Source organism: Triturus cristatus, chromosome 3_2 (genome assembly GCF_964204655.1).
Source record: "Triturus cristatus chromosome 3_2, aTriCri1.1, whole genome shotgun sequence".
NCBI lineage: Eukaryota > Metazoa > Chordata > Amphibia > Caudata > Salamandridae > Triturus > Triturus cristatus.
In genome coordinates, this window is record NC_140584.1 from 92,619,919 (window position 1) to 92,646,502 (window position 26,584).

The 26,584-nt window shown below is 43.1% G+C and overlaps 1 protein-coding gene across 1 annotated transcript in view; it reads left to right on the forward strand.

The window, feature by feature from the left end:
• Positions 1-26,584, forward strand: part of ADCY5 (adenylate cyclase 5) — a 1,541,762-nt gene that overhangs the window by 1,108,019 nt on the left and 407,159 nt on the right. Inside the window, exon 6 of the mRNA XM_085647314.1 lies at positions 17,248-17,406. Coding sequence (XP_085503440.1) covers positions 17,248-17,406 — 159 coding nt within the window. The remainder of the gene's footprint in view (positions 1-17,247; positions 17,407-26,584) is intronic.

Sequence of the window (26,584 nt, forward strand, 5' to 3'; positions counted from 1 at the left end):
TTTTATATTCAGATTCCCGTTTTGAGCCGCGTAAATGAACCGGAAGTGCTTCATGACACTTCCTGGTCCCAGGAATCATGGGAAATGGAGTGTCAGTATCACTAAACGCGTCCCGTGCATTTTCTATATACCATTCTAACTTTCTCATCCAGATGTAAACGAGTAAAGTTAGAAAATGGAAAATTCTTCATAATAATCCTGGAATACTATCTCAAATCAATAATCATTAAAAACTAAACAAAATATTTAATATGTAGTACGATGGTGACCAAATGTTACGCCCCACAATTTAATTATTTATGGATTATAGTGACCAACGTGCTGTTGTCTTTCTACTCCCTTATTTATGTGTGGTCGACAGAGGTCAAAGGTTGTGTGTTTATGAGAACTACAATATTCTAGAGCCTCAATATAAAAACAGTTTTTATTAGCAGTCGATTACAATCACCATGCTAATGATTCATAAAAATGAATCAGAAGGTTAAAAAGTCACTGGTGAATATATTCAAAAGTGGAGATATCTACAGGGAGCACCAGGGTATATCTTCATTGAGTCCAATAATGACTCTTGGTCCGAATCACCCACCTCTGTTCACGTCGGAAGAGGAATCTTTCTAAGGGGCCCATATTCACATATATTTAGGCTTGTCAATAATGACCCACATAAGATCATCTTCTGAGTGGGCCATTTCCAAATAATGTCTGGTCATACGTGTGTTGGATTTTTTGCATCTAAATGCACTTCGGTGTTCAACTATCCTGTGTTTTATTTTTCTTGTGTTTTATTTTTTGAGTGGTCATGCCAATGTACCGAAGGGAACATAGACATGTTATCATATTAGATTACTCCACTCGTATTACAGTTGGTATGGTTATTAAGTATCCAAGGTGTCTCTAATGCCATGTCCAACTGAGTCGTATGTTGTGTAAAAGAACACACAGAGCAGGTACCACACAGGAAATGTCCCGTGACTGGAGAACTGCCCCAAAGTCTTAGTGCAAAAAGTGGTTTATCCAAAGTCAATTTTCCAGTGTTTAGAATGTGCCAGTTTCACTTTAACGGCTCTTTTGACGGTGTCTTTTAAATTGCTAAAAGTGGGTACACGGACCATTCTGTCACTTGTGGGTTTCTCATATGATTCTAAAAGGGCAGTCCTATTGTTATTTTGTGCTCTTTTCGATGCTGTTTGTATTAATCTTTTCGGATATTGTCTTGCAGTCAGTTCTTCACTAAGGTTCATAGCATGTTTCTTGTACTTGATTCATTCTGTATAAATCCTTCATAAACTTGAAAACTGGCCTACAGGCAGATTGGTCAATAGGGAACGTGGGTGAAAGCTATGATAGCTGAGCAAAGAACTCCTTGCCATGGGTTTCTGAAAGAGTTCAGTATAAATCTTTCCTTCCTTTGGATATAGTAGAAGATCCAAAAAGGACACACTCTGGGTTCTAGCTTCACCAGTGAATCCCCTGTTTCTGTCACATGTATTTAACCATGTGGAAAAGTCATCTAGAGAATTCTGGTCACCTTCCCAGATGACCAGAATGTCGTCTATGTAGCGTCTCCAAATCCTTAATTTATTTTGTAAGGGACTCACAGTATTGTATATGTATTTGGTTTCAAAGCCGTGCATATACATGTTGGCCATACTAGGGGCACAAGTACTGCCCATTGATGTGCCCGTTGTTTGCCAGTAGAGGTTTCCTTCAGAACTGAAAAAGTTCTCTTTTAGTGCCATTCTGGCGCACCGCAAGACAAAGTCATTGGGTGTTTGATCATCTCGATTGCGGCCATCTAAAAGTAGTTCTAACATTTCCAAAGTATCGTCTTGTGGGATGTTTGTATACGACGATTCTACATTGTATGTTACCATGATATTATTCTGGGGATCAAATGGTACATTTTCCAATACTTTAAGAATATGTTTTGTATCTTGCAGATACGAAGGTATATCTGCCAATATAAGACGCAAGAAATGATCAACAAATTGAGACAATGGCTCTAACACAGAGCCAATACCAGATACTATAGGTCTACCCAGAGGATGCCTCTGTTCTATATGTATTTTTGGTAAAATATAGAACGCAGGTGTTCTAGGATGTTTCTGAACCAAAAAGTCTGCTTCTCCTTTGGTAATCCAACCGTGATGGCTCCCTTCTTCGACTAAATTCTTAATCTGATGTTGTAGTCGTGTCGTCGGATCCTGTATAATACGGGTATAGAATCTGTTGTCATTAAGTTGTCTAAAGCATTCTTTGCGATATTCTTCTGTGTCCATCAGGACTGTAGCTCCCCCTTTACCTGCCGGTTTGATAGTCACATTAATGTCATTTCCTAATGCTATGATGCATTGTTTTTCTTCCTTGGAGATGTCACAAAACAACCTTTTTGCTTGATTTGCAGTGGTCTCATTGTCTTACAGAACAGCCTTTTCAAAAGTGACAACTTCTGATGGTATCTGTTGTATTGATGGTAGGAATGTCGATTTATTCCTCAGACCAGTGTTCACATCCTGGGTCCTGGATTCATCCTTATCTAAGTTAGCAAAGAAAAAGTGTAAACGCACTTTCCTAAAGAATTCAGCCAATTCTTTGTGCACCATAAAATCATCACTTAGTTTAGTAGGGACATAACCCAAGCCTTTTCTTAAGACTTTTTCTTCCAAAGCAGTAAGGATTTTAGAGCTGAGGTTCACGATCAGGTCTGATGGTCGCTTGTGGAAGCCGTCATGCTCCTCGTTATCCTCTGTTCTAGAGCTGAGTCCCAACTCACTTGTTGCTGATTCCCTGTTGCTCTGCCTCTGTTGCCTCTCCTTCGTCCTCTCCTTCCTCTCTATTGTCAAAAAAAGGCTGGTACGATGGAACACCAAAGGGAGGGCAAGGGTTGTAGCGGTGTGGTTGGAAGGATTATGGTTGCGGAGGCCACCAGGATGCCTGTTGATGAAAGGTTTGTGTTCTACCACGTCCTCTACCTCTCCTTTATGTATTCTAGGATGTTTGCTCTGCGTCTGAATCAGTGATTCCCTTTGTGACAATCAGAATCAGAAATATCTTTATTCGGCTGCGAACAGCCATACAAGCATACAAGACGTGCAAAAATAGCAATAAATACATACCACATCATAAAATTACTGTATTTTAAAAGAACATAAATAAGATGCATAAAATCATCAGTTTTGGATTAAAAGTAACTAATAGTCTCATAAAAACAGGCTCCGATACCAATTCATCAATCAGCTGGGGCAGGAGTAAATTAATCTAAAAACATTGGTCTCCTAGAGCGAACTGCAGCTTTAAGAAATAGTCAGGTAACCACATGTCATCATCCGGTAGTGCTAGTACAAAGTGGTAAGCTTGAATACATAGCCTTGGGTTCTTGAGCCTTAAAAAGGGTATGAGGAATTTTTAATCATACAATTTGTAATATTCCCAGAAAAACAGGAAATGTAACATGGTTTGTTTATGCAAGTTAGTAGATGGGCAATCTCTGAGGTCGAGCTGGGATGGATGTCCAGCCGGGAAACAAAATGTGACGATCATTCATCTCGCTCCCCTGAGTTTAGATCATCAAAAACAATTACTCATACTAATTTAAAGTGGTGTGGTCGAGAGATAGTGAAATATTGGTAACTATGCTTCCAGCAAGTGCAAAACCCTGTGGCAGTGCAGCCGTGTTATAGTAATCTTGCTTGCATGAAAACCGTAGCTAGTTTTAATCCATCTTGAGTTTCTAAATTATTATTTTTTATTTTTTTTAAATTTCTTTATTGAATAGAGATCACGGGTACAAACAAGAAAGAAACATAACCCACCATTCAATTAGTTATACAATGCAGGATCGATTCACAAAATTTACATTACAATAATATTCGGCAGATTTCAGGCTGTGTGACGGCTGATACAACTGATACAAAAAAAAAAGAAAATAATTCCATTATATCGTTCAATACAAATAAAGAAAAGAACAGATAATTAATAGGTACACCAAATAACTCAAGACCATCCTACTTGTCCATATATGCACGAACAGCGCCCCAGATTAACTGCCCCAATGCCATTTTCCGCCTCCCCTTAACAGTATATAGGTTATATTCCATATTGTACGTGAACAAGAAACGAGTTCTCCACATCTCAAATGGGGGGGCATCAGTTTGTAACCACATTGAGGCAATGCACATCCTAAGCACTGCTGCTGCCATAAATATCAAATACCTAACTTCCTTGCTAAGGTCTGTGCGTGCTCCACCTACATCTATACCCAGTAGAATCTCACTAATTGACAATTCTATAGAGACACCGAGAATCTCAGACAAGAACCTGTTTATATGTCTGAGCAATTTTGATAGTTTAGCACAGGTGGCAAAAATATGTACTACATCAGCGTGTAGAGTATTACATCTAAAACACTTTCCATCCGGATCTCCTCCCCACTTTGCAATTTTATCGGGCGTGCGATAAAGATAAAACAAAGTCTTGTAATGTTGTGCCTTAAGATTGGCAGACATAAATAAACGGCTAGCCAATTTAATCGAGAGCTCCAACGGTATTTCAGAGCACCCCAGTCTTTCTTCCCATCTCGTACGATGAGATTCCAAGTCGTTGGACATTGTCTCGATAATTATATTATATAATACTCCTATACGAGAGCACTTTTTATTTGCCTCAATAAGAGGATTAGACACATTCACGATATTTAATTTAACAAAATACTCACGCAACTGCAGATACTTAAAAAAGTGCGAAGTGGGTAACAGATATTGTTTCCTCAGTTGGGAGAAAGATTTTAACCCGTCTGAAGAGGTTTAATAACCTCCCACTGTTATTAAACCTCTTAAACGCCATTTAACTACTATGTGATCCCAGCATATATTGGGATGCAGTACCGGTGCAATTAAGGGGGTATAAATAGACACATTTCGAATATTATATTGCTTCCTTATTACCTTCCAACCCTTATATGCGGCGGCTCGGCTATCACCTTAAACATAGTGCGCTTATAGTAGTTCCAGTCTATGTCAATAAAGATGTATAAGCAATGGGGTGACCCTGTGTCCCTCAGAACCTGGGTAAGATTATTACAAGAAAACAATGGTTCTGTCGGGTTTAAGTAAAACAATTGCTTTGTTATGCAAGCGAATCAAGAAATGGCCACACAATCTAAAAGTACAAATCACGGTGACGCTAGATTTGGAGGGTGTGATGTCATTCTTTATATATAAATTTCATCATTTATATGAAAACACCCATATCACTTGTAACGCAAGGTTACCAACGTAATAAACTGTAAAGTGAGTCAGTGAGTCAGTGACAAGGTGACAAAAGTGACAGAATTGTGCAAAATATATACAGTGATCAAATACAGAAAAAACTTTTTATGTACACAATATACAAGAGGAGGGCCAGTATCAAGGAAAATCACAATGACACTGTTTCACGAATAAATCAAAATACATATGGAAAACAGGTCTTGAACTGGTCCTAGCAGTTATCGTCGACGTTTCAACCCAGTGTAAGCGACATTAAATCGTCATGCAGGGTCTTCATCAGGACATTAAAATAAACGATGGCAACCTAGCCAGTGGTCTAGGATGGCCTGGCAATCAGCTGTTCGCGTGTAGAAAGACAGAGCGCCTCTCTCCGACCAAGAGAGGAGGTGCTGCAGCGTGAGTCATGATCGCTTAGCTTCGACTTCTAATTCAAAATTTGATTTCGGATTGGTTCTGACATATCCCACTCACCGGACTCGGTACGCCCGTTGAGAGACCACATTTGATGAGGCGCTCTGTCTTTCTACACGCGAACAGCTGATTGCCAGGCCATCCTAGACCACTGGCTAGGTTGCCATCGTTTATTTTAATGTCCTGATGAAGACCCTGCATGACGATTTAATGTCGCTTACACTGGGTTGAAACGTCAACGATAACTGCTAGGACCAGTTCAAGACCTGTTTTCCATATGTATTTTGATTTATTCGTGAAACAGTGTCATTGTGATTTTCCTTGATACTGGCCCTCCTCTTGTATATTGTGTACATACATTTTTTTTTCTGTATTTGATCACTGTATATATTTTGCACAATTCTGTCACTTTTGTCACCTTGTCACTGACTCACTGACTCACTTTACAGTTTATTACGTTGGTAACCTTGCGTTACAAGTGATATGGGTGTTTTCATATAAATGATGAAATTTATATATAAAGAATGACATCACACCCTCCAAATCTAGCGTCACCGTGATTTGTACTTTTAGATTGTGTGGTCATTTCTTGATTCGCTTGCATAACAAAGCAATTGTTTTACTTAAACCCGACAGAACCATTGTTTTCTTGTAATATGTCAATAAAGAGACGGTTCCTAGCGTCAGTCCCTAAAAGCAGAGAATATATAGAAGGTTGCAGTGCTGGCTCCACAGGTCCCTGACCAGTTAATAAAACATTCATTCGCTGCAACATACATACATAATAGTACAAAAGGAAATCAGGGACTGCCCAACCACCCACTGCCCTAGGCAGCATCATATATTTCTTAGCCCGTCGCTCTTTCCCCTGAGACCACATAAACCTCATACATATTGCTTGCAGCTGTGAGATACGTGCACAAGTAATCTCTAATGGTAAACATCTATAAAGATACAGCACCTTAGGCAGTACCATAATTTTCAAGATGTTGCATCTACCAACCAGTGTCAAATGTAAACATTCTAGCTGATCCAGCTGTTTACGGACCCCATGTATCAGCTTCTGCCAATTAACCTCTACCGTAGTCGAAGCTCCAGCACAAATCTGTACTCCCAGGTAAGTAACCTCATCTAGGACTCGAGGATCAACATAAGACTTGATATTCATACAAAGTATTTGCGTCTTAGCGGTATTTAATTTGTATCCCGATACTGATCCGTATATCTTTGCCAGATTTTCAATTTCGGGCATAGCCATAGACGGTCTTGGTGAGAGCACAGCGACATCATCAGCATACGCCAATACACGGTACTGCTGTGATTGTATTCTAACTGGAGGTACCCTACTGCTCAGCTCAATCATTTTTAAAAAGGGATCTATAGACAGAGCGAACAGCAGTGGGGAACATGGACATTCCTGCCTAGTCCCTCGTTGTATTGATACCACTGCGGATTGAAGACCCATTACATTAATCCGTGCACTAGGTTGTTGATAGAACACCTGTATTGATTTGATAAAATTTGGCCCGAATCCCTGTAGTTTCATCAAGTCCCATAAGAAGGCCCACGATACTTGATCGAAGGCCTTCTCTGCATCTAATAATATAAGGCTCAGTGGGTTCCCCGACACATTTGCGTGATCAATTAAAGTAATCACCCGGTTAACATGATCGGTTGTGCCGCGCTTTGGGATAAACCCATGCTGATAAATAGAGACCAGAGGGGTTATCACTTCTGATAATCTGGTAGCTAAGATCTTAGAATATACTTTCCCATCTGTATTTAATAATGAAATAGGCCGATATGAGCCTGGTAAATCCGCCGGTTTTTCCTTTTTTCTAAACACTGCTATACTCGCTTCGCCCCATGTTATAGGGTACTCCCCTTGCTGAACCTTTCGGAATGTAGCTAACATATCCCATTTTAAAGCTTGAAAACATTTTTTATATACTTCAAGCGGGAGCTTTTCAGGACCCGAAGCCTTACCTGCTGGTAATGCTTTAAGAGCCGCTTCTAGTTCAAACATCTCTATAGGGGCCTCCAATATGTCTGCCAGTCCTTGATCCAATTTAGGCCCGAGATTTTGCCCAAGAAAGGATAGAGCTCTATTACTGTCATATTTTTTTACTGCATATAAACGAGCGTAAAAACTTCTAAAGACTTCTAAGATTCCACTCTCGGTTTCTTCATATTGCCCATCCTCGTTATTCATACTTTTAATTCGTTGAGCAGTTTCCCTGTTCCTCATTCTCTGGGCTAGACACCTCCCACTTGCCTCCCCATATTCATACAGCACCTGTCTCTTAACCTCAAAAGTCTTTGCTGCTTCCTTACTCCAGTAGTTGTTAACCTTGGCCTTAGATCCCGTCATCGCGGCTGATGTATTATAGGTATCCCTGTTATGAGCAATGTCTTGAATCAGCAGCTCCTCAGCCTTGCCTAGATCCTGATAAAGCTCCTGTAACTTTTTTCGCATCTGTTTTTGAGCGTACAATCCATAGCTGAACACCTCCACCCTAAAAGCTGCTTTAAACGTATCCCAGACTATCCCAACTCCTGCGCTTCGCCTATTTGAATTAAAAAACTCACGAATCCACTCACTCATATTTTCTTGAAATTTAACGTCCAGCAACAACTTGCGATCAAAAGAGAAATCACGGGGTTTGCAGGGTGGAAATAAAGCCCGGATGGACAGCACTACTGGCCCGTGGTCAGACGTCGCTCGGGGAGAGACCTGTATTTGTGCATTGTGAAGCAATTTATGTGCAACTAAAAAGTAATCTAGGCGGAATAATTTTTGGTGAGGAGCCGAGAAAAAAGTATAACCGGGCTCGGTCTTCCTAAGATAGGCCCAGGCATCAGTTAGCCCATGTGCTTTCACCAATGAGCTTAACGCCCTGTATACCTTTGGTTTCCTACCTACATAACTATATTGATCACTACCTAATGTTCCAGAGTGGAGATTAATATTCAAATCACCACAAAGAATTACGGGAGCGGCCCAGGTTGCCAATTCAACATTCAGATATTCCAAGACTGCTGCCTCATCACAATTAGATCCATAGATGGAGCAGACAGTGCATTTAAAAGTTCCTACTTTACATTCCGTAATTGCCCACCTTCCAGCATTATCCTCTAAAACTCGTCCGCCTTCAATTAGATTTCTCTTAGCTAATATAGCGACCCCCCGCGTTGTAATAGACTGCTTAGTGCACACCAGCACACTATACCCCAGATTGCTTAAGTACTTTCGTTTAGACCATGCAAGATGTGTCTCCTGCAATGCAATAATATCACAGTTAAGCCATTGCAATTCCTGAGCAACGCGTTGCCTTTTATTTAGAGCATTCAAGCCTCTCACATTTAGAGTACCTATTCTTAGCTTTCTAGCTGCCATCTGCTCTGGCTCCAAAAAAATAGAAACACTCTGCCCCCTGTCCTGCATTATTTTCATACAATCAATAAAAGTTATACCCGTGGTCCCTGTTTTCCCCTTTTTAACCATCCCACTCTGACCCACCCTCTGGCCCCGAACCGAGGTCTCCCTCCCTTCCTCCCTCCCCCTCCCTAATTCAGCCACCCCTTGTGATCAAAAGGACATAGTCCTTAGTGATGCGAGTGTGCGAGATCCACCTCAACAGAGGATCTGCCAGGTTGTTGCCCTCTCCTTACATTTATCTGAAGTCTGTTTTTACTTAAACAACACATTACTAAGCATATTATCTGCCCTGCAACAAGAGCATCTCATAGAGCGGCACTTTATCCCTTTGTACCTTAAATACTATTAATTACATAGTCAACCTCACACTTTTAGATAGTATCGCTCTCTTAGTCAGACCAGTTTTTCTGCCTTGGTAAGAAGAGAAAGCAAAAAAAAAAAGGAGAAAAATATCCAATACAGAAAGACAGAAAAGAAACAGACCACAGATATTCAAACAGCATTAGGAAGCCGTAGAAGTCCTATTGGTGCAAGTTGGTCCTACAACTCCTCCCTCCGTTATTTAGTTCACCTCTGATAGATAGTACACCTTATACGTCTCAAAATGAGATAGTATTTTAATTAACTGATTTTTTTTTTTCTTTTTTATTCCTTTCCCCCTCTCTCTCCTCTTTTTCTTCCCATTTCCAAACAGTTTACTTCCCACCATGTTTTTTTTTCACCTTCAGGGTGGACCTTCTTTAGTAGCGATAGACTTCAAATATGCTTGCGCTTGAGATTCCGAGGTGAAATATTTGGCCTGACTCTTATAAATCACCTTGAGTTTAGCAGGATTCAGGAGGAATACCTGCGCACCCTTAGCTTGAAATGGCTGAAATAATTGTCGAAATTGCCATCTTAAGGTCACAGTAGCTGAACAGTAGTCCGGCCTAACAAAAAAGTCACATCCAGAGCCCTTGCGTCGCTTGTCAGGGCGAGCCAAATCGTATAATGCTTCTCTCAAAACAAAGTTATTTACGCAAATTAGTATCGCTCGTGGAAAAACTATTGAACCTGTCGAGGGATTTGATTCCCCACGGGTCTTACGCAATACAAATGGATATCTATGCGCCTTGGTGATCTCCTTCTCCCACTGCCATTCGGCTAGCTCTGGGAATGCTTCAGTGAAAGTCTCAATGATGAACTTTCGGGCATCTTTCCCTTCTTTCATCTCTGGAATTCCAAGGACGCGCAGGTTATTGCGCCGTGCGTGGTTTTCCAGATCCGTCATCTTCCATTCAATATCCTCTTGAGTGGCCTGTAGAGTCTCTATCGCGGTTTGCTGCTTAGTAAGTATATCTTCGGTGCTCGAAATACGTTCCTCTGTATCTCTCACCCGCTTGGTAAGTTTGGTTACGGACTTAACCATCCGCCGCATAGTGTTCTGTAGTTTCCGAACTGCACCCTGAGTACGAACTCTTTCAGCCTTAGTCTCAGCCCGATGGGCCATGATGCTCTTCTATATTAAGTCCAGAGTTACTCTTTTAACACCTTGATCTGGATCCTGTGGTTGGGACTCCTCTCCCCCCGGTTCCCAAATAGGTTGTGTAAGAGGAGTCTTCTCCTGTGGAGCCCCTTCGGTTTCAGGATTTCGCCGGACTGTGTCTTGTAGATCCCCTAGTCCCCTCGTCTGTATGGGTGAGTGTGTCAATGCGCCATATTCCTCCATCAGATCTTCATCATCTGTGAGTGCCACCTCATCACCCCATTCACCTTGGAGACTATTACCATCATCTTCCGATACCGCAGATAAATCTGGCATTGAGTAGAATTTGCCGTCAGACAGTGCAGAATCAGTGTCTCCCAAGTCCACTGTGGGGATGCATTGCTCATTCGAGCCACCTTCTCCTTCTCCTTTCCTAATGCTGCACTCAGGAGGGGCCGAGCCACTAGAGTCAGCCCCATCACCACCTGTCGCGCCTTCAATGGATCTTGAAATTATAACAGCGCCTTTTTTTTTCATAAAGATTGCATGTGACATAGGTGCCTTTGCAGCATCCAAGTTCCCAGGCATTGCAGGCATTATAGTAATAATATGTGTGTTATTACTAACAGTCTGTGCACCATTATCGCTATTGCCGCTGGTCAGGCCACCCCCAACTCCATTCGACGCTGTGACCTTCAAATCAGTTAATTTGGGGGAGAAAGCCGTGCTCCCAGATACACTAACGTTGCTGCTAATACTGTTGCTCATAGTAACATTGTTGCTGGCGCTAGTCGCATTATTAGTACTAGTATTATTCACATTCAGAGCAGCAGCTTTTCGTGTGCCTCTGCCTTTCGGCGCCATACCTGCTTTCTTAGCGTTTATTGAAAATTATTCACTTTTGGCATAGGAGAGAAAATCCTTCTCGCGTTTCTCTGAGAGCTCCGGATTCTTCTCAGCCTCTTAGCCTCTCAGCCAGACATTAAAGTTTACTATGGGGAATCTCACCGTAGTTTGTAGCATTGTAACACTGTAGCGCTGTGGCAGAAGAAAAGATCTCACAATCCGGTGAGACAGAGGCACAGTTGCAGCAGCTACAATGTAGTCATTCCTATCTTCTATATGCTCGTTTTCAACGTCTTCAAGCAAAGCATTCACCTCCTCCGCTTAGCTCTCGCTCTCGCTGTGGCTCCAGCTCCAGCTCCAACTGTCTGTACTCCGTTATTAAATTGAGGCTATACCCGCCTCACTCTCTGCCTCCCCTTCGCCTTCAGGGGCCGCATTCGCTGCGGCCGGCTGCCGCTTCGGCGTCTTCGGCGTCTTTTACCCGCCCTCACCCGTCCTCACCGAAGCCTCGGTCACGGCGGGGTTAGAGCACAGCAAGAGCCCTCAGAGTGGGCTAGAGAACAGGCGGCACTATTCCCCCAACAACGGTCAGCCACAACTCCCTCGAATGCGGCAATCCTGGCATCTCTTTTCCGTTGAGGTACGGAGCTGCTCACTCAAACGGCCGTGCGGCCTCCATCTTGCTCCTTATCGAGTTTCTAAGTTATTATAATGAACTGAAAATGTGGGCGTAATCTACAGCATAAGATTTGTTCCTGAAAATCTCCCAAGCCATCCTTGAAGTATGCAAAATATTACCATAGCATCTTTTTTATTTTTCAGGATTACATTATACAGTTGGCTTCTCTGATTCCCCAGAGTGGGCACACCTCATAAGAACATCATCCTAGGCCCCTACATCTGTTACCTTTAAAAGTAGAGCAACACGGGGCATAGCCTGTGGTGTCCTTCAGGGTGAGCTCGGGACCTGAGCCATTCTTGATATGAGATTTAGGTGATTTAAGACGCCCTCTCCACCTCCATGTGATTGCTTCTACCAGCTAGTAGGACACTGCAGACAGCCCTACCGGTAAGGAAACGCTGCCAGGAAAGTGGTGAAGAAATGAGATGGGCACAATTTGGGAAGGGGGAGGGGGTAGCCATCTTGCTGGCTATTGGGGGAATGCAGACCCAAAAAGGAGGCAGAGCAAAATTTCAGTCCAAGCCCAATAAACACAGCAGAGCAGACCAGTACTTTAATGGTGAAGGCGGTGGCCAGTACAGGGCAGCAATTGCGACAATGGAAAAAATGAGAGCGGTATGACCTGTTAATCACTCGCCTTTCGCTATATCATTACAGGAGAGGGAACTGGTCCTGGTATCTTCCCACAGAAATGATCTGGCAAACATAATCCTCAAAAATGTTGAAGGCCCCCCTACATGCCATGAGCCAACTTTGAAGGTGTCCGGGGTAAGCGCTCCTCCCTAGAATGTGATGAAAGAAACCCTGGCAACAGAGAAAGTGATTGTAAATAGTCCCCCAAGTTGGATGCCCATTGTGTGTCAGAAACTAGGAGGCCACCTTGAGACTTGAAGTAAGATGCAGGCTGGTACACTAGACCTAATGAGCTGCAGTGAGTTTTCTACCACAACTTGACAATATGAAGGTGTAGACGGAGAGCAGAATAATATTATCCCAACAGCAGTGTGAAAGTCTAAACACCTGAATTTCCATAATCTAGTGAGTCCCTCATAGGGTCTGATAGCGTCTGGGTACCTCTACAAGCAAATAGGGTGCGAGAGACCTCAGTTGACCCTGGGTGGGGCTGGCTACCCTCATCCCCTAGCCAGACATAATGATTTGATACTTCTAAATCTAACATACCTGGCTGAAATTCTAAAACTACACAATATCCCCTGCATGCATATTGAACCTCCAGGTACTATTCGTTTGGGTACACACCTTAGAAGGTAGACCGGCATCCTAGTTAACATCCTAGATAACATCTACCATAGCCGCCTTTCTGGCACATTGACTTAGAATCTATGCCAATGAATGAAGAAAGAGTTTGCCCAGATGCTAAATAAAGATTGTTGGGGTGAGGCAGAGGGCTATGTGAGATCTACGATTACTACTGAGTCTCCAGGTGCACTTTGTGCAAATGTGGCATTCAAAAAAAAGACAACTACATCCAACCTTTAACACAAGAGGATCTACAGGTGTGTCTAGATGAGTGACTTGACAAGATTTCGATTATGGTGACCACCCGGATGCAATCTCTGAAATTAGGCAAGACCTCAGCAATGGCAGACATGAATAAAGAGTTCCAGATGATGGGCAATCGAGTGGCTACAAATGAAGATGATATTATGGTAATGTGTCAAGAACTTGAGAAATCACAGACGGTTCAATCTAAAATGGAAGAGGACATCAAAGAGATCTGGGATAAATGGACAGATCTTGGTGATAGATCACTTAGGGATAACATCAGAATTCTCAGCATCTAGGAAAACAAAAAAAGTACGGATGTTGTTGAATTCTGTCAGACTTTATTCTGGCATGTCCTAAAAGAAGGCCAGACATTCAAGGTCTCGATCATTCAGGTCACAGGGTTTGTGCTATGAGGGATCCAACTGGTGCCTGGCCTAGAGATATGATTGCTAAGATGGCCATGTCACAACTAAAAGACAGAATAATTAGAGAGACACATTAGTTGACCAAGATAACATTTATAGACCAAAATATTGAACTTTTCCAGGACATATCACAAAGTACCCTAAACTAACGAAGACAGCTCTCACCAAGCACTGCGAAACTATGCCAAAGACAAGTGCATCCTTGATGGACATTCCCATTTGGATTGTGATTTCAGCTGCGCTCCAAAAGTCATGCAATTTATACAGTCGAAGAAGCTCAGGAGATTTTTGGACCTGCAAAGGACACTCATCCACCAAACAGGAAGTTTTAAAAGACCAGCAACATGGGAAACCTAAAGAGGAATGGGAAAAAACATGAACCCCCAAGGTGATTGTCATGATGATGAAGCCTAAAGCCATCTGGTGTCTTGTAGAGGATCCTTTTTTGAGAGAGGGGCAGGAGATGGCTTGGGGGAAGCAGCGGACGGGATCATGATTCACCATCATAATGGGCTGTTTCTGTTCGCACTTCTAAGGGTCTTTTGAGGGAAGATGGGGAGAGAGGATGTTGGGGCAGGGGGTCATGTTTGGAGGGTTTGTTAAATGAATGTTTATGAGAGAGAGAGAGAGAAAGTCCTGGAGTCACGTTTCTGTGTAATCCTAAAGCAGTCAGTGGTGTCTCCTCCTCTTACTGAACCACAGTATCTTGTGACAGATCTGCAGTCCCTCCCCCCTCCTCCCCCAGCGCCTTGAGACCCTTACGGTTGAGTAGTCAAAGTTTAAAAGCCACTTGATTGATTGATAGAGTATTTGATTCAAAACTAAAGTATAAAGTTGCAAAAAAATACAGTTTTGTCCTTAATAGATTTGTGGATGTTGAGCTTGTTTCCCAGGGATATCTGAATGACAACATTATCACACAAATTAATACCTATTTATTTGTGCTGAATGTTAAAACTAGAGGTAATGTTAAGCAGACAATTACCTCCAGACTTAGAATATATAAATACATAAATGTATAAATATAATCCCATGTAATCAATTTAGACAAAATCAAAATAACTTGCTGAACGAAAATTAAATTTGCTAGTGTTAATGTTAGTAAAGCGGACGTGAATAGGTATTATGTGCAAGATACATAACCATAAATAGCTCCGACATCCTGGAAACGCATTCAGTAATAAATGCCCTTCAGATCCTATGGAGAGCATATAAATTGTATTTGTTTCCATTGTCACACACCTGTTTCATTTTGATCTTGTTTTTAAAACTACTTATTGTAATGGCTACATAATAAGGCCAAAGGCAGAAAAAACTCTCTATTTTTCAGACTTGGTGTCAATAATTGTCTGAGAAAATTGCATCCTCCCTGTCCAGGATGTGGCCAAATGGCTAGAGCAGTTAATGTTGAAGCTGGGGAACTGGGTTCAAGTCTCGGCTGGGACGCCTAACATCCTGTGATTCTGGGCAAATCACCAGTGGCGGCTCCTCTGCTAAATCAGAAGACGGTTGCCCCACTGCCTTTTAGCAGTGAAATAAAGAGAAAATATAATGCTAATAAACTCGCGTTGTTATAATTTTTTTCTCCTTCTACTGCTGCTTTGCGTGAGGCGGTGGTGGCAGGAGAGGTGTGGTAGCACCCTCCTAAGTGCGCAATGACTGCTTTGCCAGCCCTCTTGGGCCACCCAAAAAAGTCTTGCGCACTTCGCATGTTCTCCATGCAGGCTGCATTACAGCCTGCATGGAGAACATACGCATGCTCCCAGTCAGCGTCTGAGCGCCAAAACGCAGCGCTCAGACCAATCACAGCGCTGATAAGGCAGCGTTGTGGTTGGCTGACTGGGAGCCTGGCGGTGCTTCCTGTTAAGGTCAGCGAGGGAGGACTATGGAGAGACGCGGCAAAGAAGCGACAAGACTGTAAGTTTTTTATTTTATTTTTTGCTGCCTGCTTCCCCAGCATCCTCCTGCCCTGCCCCGCATCCTCCTTCCACGCACCTCTACCTCATATCCGTGCTGGCCGCCGCTACAAATGACTTAATCTCCCAGTGGCTACCAAAAATGAATGTGTGGGTCTGTAAAGCAACTGGTGCTTGTGTAAAGCCTCTAATACCTTTGGGTCGAGTTTGTGCTATATAAAACTCTAAAAAATAAAAAATTCTAATCACATATTGCATTGGCTCAGAATGACTTCCCACATTTGTTTGATACTATCCATATTTTCACAAGGTTTTGCCAAATGCCAACATCAGTGCTTATTTTGTAAAATATTAAATGCCAGGGCTCTGACCAGGAGGCCACTGCAGCTTGCACCACCCATCGCCCCTGTCATTGCTGCCAAAACAACTACTAACCATCACTCTTGCATGTTAATGAGGCAGTTCAGATAATTCCAGGTCCCCAAAGCTAAAGGAATGGCTAGGGAGGCAGTTGTTAGTAATTGTATAATGTATATTGTTTTCCTAAATAACTGTGATACTGCTCATCTCTAAATTAAATGAGCAGCGCCACCTTGTGGCAATCTTCCCTAAGTGTGGTGCTGACAATTAGGTGCCGGTGCCGAGCCCCGGAAACCAATTAAGTGCCGGTGCTCAGCACCGGAAAGCTCCGGCTCAAATTAAGCACTGGCCAACATCTTAAAATGTAGTTTGGAAGTTTTTTGCAACAGCGATACCACAGAAAGAAGCCTCAGTCTTGCAATATTCCAACAGGAGTACTTTGCAAACCTCTTGCAAAAATCAACCCATCACTGGATAAAAGAGGTGCCTCAACTATTTATAACATGTTAAAATGAAAATTGTGTCTAGTAATTCCTAATGAATGTCTATTATTTCACAATACTGTCACTCATTTGAATAATTAATAATTCATTACTATTTGATTTTTCATGTTTTGATAAAGTTTCTCTTAAAATATCAGTTTTATAAATTGGATACGTGACTCCTTGCTTTGTGTCTGCACGCAAAAGAGAAGAACCCTTGAGTTAAATAAACTTCATATAGCTTAGTGAATTTTGCTTAACGAGTGTTGTTTCCCAGCAAGATAGTGGAATCAGTCTAGCAGTGAAACTGGCTGCCTGGAGCATTTAAGAGTGTTTTTTTAATGGCCATACGGCATGCTGTTTTACAACAGTTTTCTAACTATACAGTCTATACAGTCATATTGAAGGCTTCACCATTAAACATTTTGTGTTTATTGTATTTCAGACTGGTCCGGGAGGTGACAGGAGTGAACGTGAACATGCGAGTCGGGATTCACAGTGGGCGAGTCCATTGTGGAGTTCTGGGCTTGAGGAAGTGGCAGTTTGATGTGTGGTCAAATGATGTTACACTAGCCAATCACATGGAAGCAGGAGGCAAGGCTGGGTAAGTTGTCCTTCTCATAATAGTCATCTAACTAGTTGATCATCTTGGTGGGCGAAGATACAAAGTATCTATATAATATGCTCCTCGGCCTTCATTGATTCAAGGTGCTAAGTTCCGGATGACCAAATAGGCAAAGTAGGCACTGGCCTTTGGGTCCCATTCCTTTTAGGGGCACCGCGACAATGGATCAAAATATTATTGATTTGATCTTGAAGGAAAATTACAATCAAGCTTTCTTAAATTATTTCCAAAAGACAGAAAAATGTGAATCAACTTAAAGAAACGAAAACTTTATGCTAAAGACTCTATAGAGAAAATGCTGTATTATTGTAAAATAGTGGTTTATTAATATTGTTGGTAGGTAAAATTAAAAAAATATTATATAATTTGCAACGGGCCCCTGAAATTTCGACTGCCTAGGGGCCTCCACAGGGTTTAATGCGGCACTGAAGGTGCTACTTCTTTAGAGCTGGGCATTAGAGGGACAGAAAATGGGTACTTTTTCTACAGTCCCAAGCTATGAAATGTTATTTACGTCCAGAGTTCTAGCAGAGCTTTGGGCAGGTCTCTCAATCCGCAATATGAAGGAATATTCTACAGGCATCTTCATTTACTGAGCAAGAAGCTCAATGGGACCTAACTAGTCAAGTTTCTAACTCTAACAGGAATGATAGTGGTGGCATCACAATGGAACTTTGCTGTCTCATAGGGTTGTCCACCCTTTCAATGAGGCTTCAGATATGTGTAATCTAATGACACTCTCATTGCTTGTGTTATTAAAGCTGGAACATGTGGGATTGATTGGACAGCTGAACTAGTATTAGTCATTGACATACATATGGAAGCTTCAGAGGATGAGGTGATTAGTGGTACTCCCCAGTGGCATGCTGCCTGGAACAGTTGTGGTAAAACATCTGTACCCTGCTTGCAAGGAAAAAACTTAAAAGGCAAAAAATATATGGAGAATGATTTATCATTATGTAGTTAAAGTAATAATAAAGCAAACCCACTAAATATTGTAACGTGCATTTTTGTTGTTAATGATTTATACAGTTTAGGAGTAGCATTAGGGTAATGGCTAGGAATAGGTACGGGGTCAGAATGGGTAGTTTTATGGTTATGCGTAGACCACGGTTTGTGGATGAGGTTAGGGTTTTTGTTTGCGTTGTGGTTTTACTTAGTAGAGTAATAATTGTTTAAAAGGCTCGTTTGAAGGCAAGAGCTGGTACTTGAAGTATCCCTGGTTTTTTGTTAGGGCTGATGGTTTGGTTGAGTGCTTGGTTTAGGAAATGTGTTTAGGATCTTGAAGAGGATTGGTTAAACGCTGATATTTATTAGGATGGTTTCATTATAATTGTCAAAGTAATGTACAATGCCCTTTTCTTTGACCTGTAAGTTGTTGAAACGTTTGTGCCCCAAAGTTATACCAGATTCTGTCGTGGAGGGGGACACTGTTATTAGTTCTTGGCTTAGGAGGGCGGTGGACTCTATAGCTCCCAATACAGAAGGTAAAATGACTACTACTAACTGCTCAGCATGCTGGTTCTGGCAGGAATTAGCTCAGGAAAGAGCTGCGTGCAAGAAATTGGAAAGAGTCTGGTGGCCTCACTACCTAGAATCAGATAAAGCGCACTATAAAAGGGGCCCTGAAAGGCTACATAAAAATCTTAAAAGGTCCCACTGCATCAATTACACACATTGTATCTTGGAGGCCTATAATGACAGGAAGGAGATTTTTTTAATTGTTGCCAATTTTACCGACTATAAATTTACATCCTCCCCGTTGGAACTTACCCAGTCTCAGTGGCTTTTCTGAGGATAAAATCCTCAAAATGCAGTCTTTTTTGGCGGTGAATAATGTTCCTAGGAGACATGAAATAGGATATTTAGCTGGTCCCATTCCACATTCGAAATTTGCATTCTTCCAAACCCCGTCCCTTGAGGAAGTGAAAGCTTTCTTTAGGAACTGTAAGTCCAAGTCTCCAATGGATCCAATACCCACTCAAATCCTATGGTCTATCTCTGATAATACCGCCCCAATTTATCAGGAGCTATTTTCCATCTCACTCCATTCAGGGGTCATTCCAGAGGGTTGGAAAAGAGCGAATGTAATTCCTCTGCTGGAAAAGGCAAATGCCGACCTTGAATCCCTGGCTAATTTTTGACCAGTCTCTGTACTCCCAGTAGCCTAAAACGGTTTAGAAAGGTTGGTGAAGCAATACTTTACCACCTTTCTGACTCTGAACAAAGTGTTCTATCCTTCCCAATCAGGGTTTAGAACCTGCCACAAACCGAGACCACATTACTAGAGGTTTCTCAATCCATTAAAACCAGTCCGGACTCAGGAATTCATGTGGATCTGGTGATGTTGGACCTGTCAGCAGCTTTCGATACGGTAAATGATGACATCTTGCTGTACAAGCTAGAACATCTGGGTGTGACAGGTTCTTCCCCTAAGTTGGGTGGGCTCCTTCCTTGAGATAAGTGGTTTGGATGAAGTCTTATGTCTCAGGAGCAAAAAAGTTGAAGTGGGGAGTGCAGGAAGCCTCCTCCCTAAGTCCCACAATCTTCAACATTCAAATGTCTCCTATGCAGATGATACCCAACTCCTGCTCATGTATGATGGGGATTCCATAAATGCAAATGATGCATTCGCTCGCTGTATGATAGCGCTGCTTAATTGTCTGAAGGTCAATAAATTGCAGTGTAAACCCGATAAAATGGAAATCGTGTTATTTGGGCAGAACCCCGATCCAGAATTGTTTGGAGCTTGCCCTGACACAGTTCCTCCTCCACCCCTTCCAACGGCTAGAAATCTGGGCATAATGTTTGACACCCAACGTTCATGTGAGACACATGTATCAGTAGTAGTAAAAACATGCTTCTGGATTTGATGTTTCTTCACTTGCTTTCACATGATGTCAGGTCACTGATTCTTTCGAGGCTGGACTATGCCAATGCGCTATATCTGGGCCTCTTGGAATATCTGATCCAGCGGTTACAAGTTATGCAGAGTATGGCAGTCCGCCCACTGTAGTTAAATACCCAAATATACATCAGTATCATTATTTTGGGAGAGACTTCATTGGTTGCCAGTTCAAAAATATATAATGTATAAAGCACTGACCCTAACGCACCAAGCCCTCCACAATAAGGGGCCTGCGTACCTTAACAAAAGAATTAAGGCATACTGCCCTGGAAGACCCCTGCGTTCCAGCAATGCCAGACTAATTGTGGTTCCTTGTTTTAAAAGGTTACAGAAGGGAGGTTCTTCCTTCAGTGTTAGCGTGGTGGGTATATGGAATCAGCTGTCTGAAAATGAGAGGTCCATTTTGGACGAAGCAAAATGCAAAAAAGAGCTGAAAACTCTCTTATCATATTACAATGATGACAGGAGATCAGTGGTCCATGTCTCTGTTCCGCTCTGAGTCGCCAAACAGCGCCGGGACACTTTTTTGAGGAGCTGTTTGCTATAGAATTACTCATCATTCATTCATTCAATGCTGAGCCCTTGTTTGATGTTAGGGCCACTGCATGTTGTGTTGTGTTATGTTATGTTAAAAGGGCTAATAGAGCGCACATACACCGAACAGTTTCTTGGCGCTAGGGGTCAAAAGAATCCTGCCGCTAGCTAATTTATTCATAGGCCTGGTGAAACAGCCACATTTTTAAGAGTTTCCTGAATTGAGGGTTAATTGTGGTGGATCTGATTTTCGACGGAAGAGAGTTCCAAAAGTGAGGGGCCAGGACGGCTAATCTTGATCTGCCTAATTTCTTGCATTTGAAAGAAAGGGTAGCTAACAGGTTAAGATGGGAAGACCTAAGTTCATGGGTAGGAGCATATCTTTGAACCCGGGTGGGTACAAATTACGGGCATGTGCCGTGGAGACATTCAAAGACAAGACATCCCATCTTGAATGCACAGCGTTCTGCTACAGGGAGCCAGTGGAGCTTCTTCATAAAGGGGGCAATATGGTGCCATCTCGGCTGACGATAAATTAATCTAGTAGCCTGGTTTTGCACCAATTGCAGTTTTCTTGTTAAAGATGCTGGGAGGCCAAAGTAAAGAGAGTTTGCATAGTCAATGTGGGAAATGACCATGGCTAAGACGACTTGAATAAGGGCTTAGGGGTTAAAACAAGAACAAACCACCCTCCCAATCTGGGATTTCATAGACATATCACTGTCAATAGTGACACCCAGACTTTTAGCTGAGCTTGAAGGTGAGTGTGGCTTTCCCAACTCAACAGGCCAAAAATTCGAATTCCAGGGGCTTGAGGGGCCCCCGACTAAGATCAGTTCCGTTTTGTCTGGGTTAAATTTTAGGTGATTGCCGTTCATCCAATTACTTGTATGTCGCATGGTTGTATGAAAGTTAGCTATGAAAGCGGAAGACTTATCGATGGTAAAGTTCAATTGAAGATCGTCTGCATAGGTGAAAGTACACACCTTTCTTTCCCCTAAGGATTGAATTAATGGAAAGAGGTATGCATTGAATAGGTGGGGAGACAGGGAAGATCCCTGCGGCACACCACATGTCAGTTTGACTTTAGAGGCAGTGAATTGGGAGAGACGGTCTGATTGAGGACCGTCATCTAGAAAGGACATGAGCCATTTAAGGGCCAAGCCCTGCATCCCAGCGTCCCTGACTTGGTCAACCAGAAGTTCATGGTCGCCCGTATCGAAGGCTGCCAAGAGATCTAGAAGCACCAGGGCCTGATAAGTGCCCTTATCTGCGTCTTTCCTTAATTCGTCTAGTACAGTTAGAATAACTGCCTCTGTAGAATGAGAGGGCTGAAAGCCCACTTGAGTCAAGGATTGAGACAGTCCAATAAAGGAACAGAGGCAGTTGGCTACATATGATTCCAATACCTTGGCTAAAAAGGGGAGCAGAGAAATAGGGTGATAGTTTGTGAGGACCAGAGGGTCTGCCCCTTTTTTCTTAATAATTGGAACTATTTCAGCCTCTTTAAAAGCTTTTGGAACCATACCCTGGATAAGCGAGTTTTTCAATAAAGAAGAGGCAGGATCAGGGCAGGTGAGAAAAGCTTCCATCAAAATGTACAGGGGGTCATACTTAACCTTAACAACTTCTTTTTCGCAAAAGGTTCCCAGGCTAAATGTGTGTCTTTTTTCCCCATTGCTTGAGGATTTGGTTTTTATGGGGAAAAATGTGAGAAAGTGCTGTGTAATAAAATTTGATTTGTAAACATGGCTGTTAGAAATGGGATTTTGGTAGGCTAGGGCATATGCCAAAGCCAGGCAGAAACCACCACTCTAGTCTGGATAAGGGCATTACACACCTAACAAAACCCCTGCTCACCCCCTTGGTAGCTTGGCATGAGCAGTCTGGCTTATCTTAGAGGCAGTGTGTAAAGCATTTGCACCTAACCAACAGTAATACAGTGTAAGCACTACAAAAGGACCCCACACCAGTTTATAAAAATATCCAATATTTTTATATACTTAAGACAAGACCAAAAACGATAGAAATCCACACTACATTACTCAAAAATCTTCCTGTTATCAATATATGCTTCAAAACCAGTTCCTTGATGTCGATAGCTCCGTCTGGGGCAATCACGGCGCCGTGATCGTGGGCCATCTACGGTGTTGGGAAGACCTGCAAATAGTACCTTTTAGAAATACAGGGAGTCGGCGACCTCTCGTTGAGTATCCAAAAGCATGGGGTCCACAGGCGCCGGATCCGCAGGTCAGTGCAGGAGTTGTCGAGCCCTTGAAGTCACCGCGTTGCAGATCAAACTCCTCTCTGTTGAAGTCAGGAGCGCTGGCATCGGCAGGCGTCGGGTGCTGCAGTGCGAAGTGCAACGGTGCGGCGTGCAGTACCCTCAGGTCACGGTGCGAGGAGTGGCGGCGTCAGATGGCGTCGCCGGTGAGGCCATGGTCGCGGTGCGAAGTGAATGCGGTGCTCGTCGCGGTGCAAGTAGCGGCATCATTGTTGCTGAAGCGCTGTCGTTGGCTGATGAACTGGAGTTCATGGCGCTGGAGTCGATAGACAATGCTGTGGTGTGGGATGAGAGTGGTGCGTCGTATAACTTTACGAGTGGTGCCCTCGAACCACGTTGCAAGAAGCGGTGTTGAGTTCGGCATCGAGCGGCGTCATCGGGGATAACACAGGCATTGTCGGGAAGCAAGGCGGTGCGGAGTGCAGGGCTCACAGGGCGCGGTGCGAGCAGTGGCTCAGTGGCGGCGTCAGAAGGCATCGTCGGTGAGACCAGGGTCGCGGTGCCCTCTGTGGTGCCCTCAGGATGGGGGGTTGGCAGAGGCGTCGTCGACGTTGTCGGGTAGCTGCTTCTTCTGTTGCAGCACAAAACACACAGTCCCCAGTGCTGAGGGCAGAACAGCTTGAAGTCTTTGCTGTTCCTGAGACTTCTTGAACAGGGGGCAAGCTCTGCTTCAACCCCTTGGAGAAACTCACCAAAGTAGATTGCAGAAAGTCCAGTCTAGTCCTTTCACTGACCAAGGCAGAAGCAGCCACTGCAGGCCCACACAGCAAAGTGGTAGTCCCTCCTCACAGCTTCTCCAGCTCTTCTTCTTGGCAGTCTTCTTGGTCCAAAACAGTTCTAAAATTCAGGGGTCTGGGCCCCAATATTTATATCGTAAAATCTTTTGATCTCTTAGGCAGAGAGTGTCTGTGCCTAGCCAGAACCAGTTCTTCCTTCTCTGGTGTGACTTCCTGGCAGGAGGTGGATACAGCATGGTCAGAGGCAGACCCGGCCCTTTGAGGTGCAAGGAAATCTCCTCCCCCCTTCCCCAATTGCAGCCCAGGTCTATTCAGCCCTTTCCTGACCCACATAGACTATTTGGAGTCACTCCTGCTCCTCAGCCTTTTGTCATCCAAAACCCAGACAGGCAATCCTCATTCCAACAGAGGCACACGGGATGACTGAGCAAGAAAATACCTACTTTCTAAAAGTGTTATTTTCAAACACAGAATGTAAAAATCACCTTCACTAAAAGATGCAGCAATTCAAATGGTAAATATCTAATGAATGAAGCATGGGTATAAGGGAAACCAATGATTAGGTCTCGCTGAGCCCAGCGCTTGCGCTGGCTCGGGGAGATATTTTGTAAGGGGGATTTTTCAAAGTGCTACCGCTGGCATAGAGCTACAGTGCACGAGGTGTGCACGCGCGCAAAGCAGCCATATGGCTTTACGTAGCTCTCCCTCATAGCCTCCTCTCCGCCCCCTTCCCTGCTGCTATTTCACACCAGTTGCACAGAACTCCCGCTTCTCCCTACCCCCGCCCCCCCCTCCCCCTCCCATCGCGTCTCGCGGCTGCTCGCGCGGTCAATGCTTGTTTTTTATTTGTTTTATTTCGCGGCCGCGCAGTGTTCCTGTTACGGCCGCGCGGCCAATATCCACTCTAGAAAATACTCTTTTCTATGTGAGCTACATATAGGAGGCAGAAGGCACCCGACTTGCAACTTGGTTCGCTACTGGCATCGTTGTTAGGGCGTGTCCAAGTTCATCAGAAAAGTATCACTTCTAGCAAATGACTAAGTTCGGCTATTTAAACTAAGATTCTAAATTGAAACGCTCCCAGGTTAGAGGGAAAACATTTTTGAAACGTGAAACTTTTTTGTTCTGTAGTTGTTGCACTAGTTACTTGCCAAATATTTTGCTGGCTCGGCTCGTGCTTGGGCTCATTAAACCCAGACCGACGCCTGGCAATGCATTTCGTGGCCGCGCGGTGTTTCTGTTACTGTCGCGCGGCCAATGCTTGTTTTTCGTTTATCGGCGCATTTGACAATACCATGAACGACATTAGTCCAGAATATCCACTCTAGAAAATACTCTTTTCTATGTGAGCTACATATAGGAGGCAGAAGGCACCTGACTTGCAACTTGGTTCGCTACTGGCATCGTTGTTAGGGCGGGTCCAAGTTCATCAGAAAAGTATCACTTCAAGCAAATGACTAAGTTCGGCTATTTAAACTAAGATACTAAATTGAAACGCTCCCAGGTTAGAGGGAAAACATTTTTGAAACGTGAAACTTTTTTGTTCTGTAGTTGTTGCACTAGTTACTTGCCAAATATTTTGCTGGCTCGGCTCGTGCTTTGGCTCATTAAACCCAGACCGACGCCTGGCAATGCTCTGGCTCGGCTCTCCTAGTTCATTTGCTGGCTTGTCCCCCTCTAGTAACAGCACGAAGTTCGAAATTTCTACAAATAAGGATCGCCTAAAATGCCAATCAGCAAGTCATTTACTGGTTGGCATGGTTTTGACCCATATGCTTTTGGTATGTGATGTTCCATCCACCCCTGGGTGGCATTTATTAAAAGGTGGCTTTCCCTTTAAATTATTTACAGGCAAACCGTCTCTCTGACAGTTCAAACTCATTGGCAGACAAAGAAAAACTTAAATAGCTATACCCCATTGGATTTGTAATGCAATTACTTTGATTAAGGGAAAGAGCAAAGGGGTCTGCAACCTTACAACACAACCAATCATGTGATGCAACCTTCTTTGGACACCTTCATCTTCAGTAACGTGGAATACCCCACAATGTATTCTAAAAGGATACCATGACCCAACAAAAAAAAAAAAAAAGACAGTGAGTGGCCCAAGCATACCAATAAAACGGTAGACTTCCAAATAAATAAAGAAGCTATTTAAAAGTAATTTTTCAATCCACACATGACCACTATCGCAATGATGCAAAAAACAACAGTTGATGAACAGAATGCAGGACAATGTCATAGGTTTCACCCCTCTTCAGCCAGGATAGCTTGATTCCAGTGGCATGGAGAGCACATGCCCCACGTCTGGGCATCCCCGTCCCACTCGGGATGACAAATGCAAAACAAAATCTATCGCAATGATGGCTGAAAGGGTCTTGTAAGTCCCTTGAGCAATTTGTGGCAGCTCTATAACCAAGTGGGGGACTTTCGTCAGGAATGATCCCTAATAGCCAGCACATTTCAATGCTCTTGATTTCACATCCTCCTCTCGTACCCATCAGCATCAAAAAACAAGCATTTGCAATGCAATAGGTCTCGCATTGACGCGAGTTTGAGCTATTGGTATTGCACATAACAATGCCTTTTATTTTTGATTTCTTTTAAAATACATAAATAAAAGGAATTGTTATTTACAATACCAATAGCTTAAACTCTCGTAACTGCGAGACCTATTGCATTGCAAATGCTTGT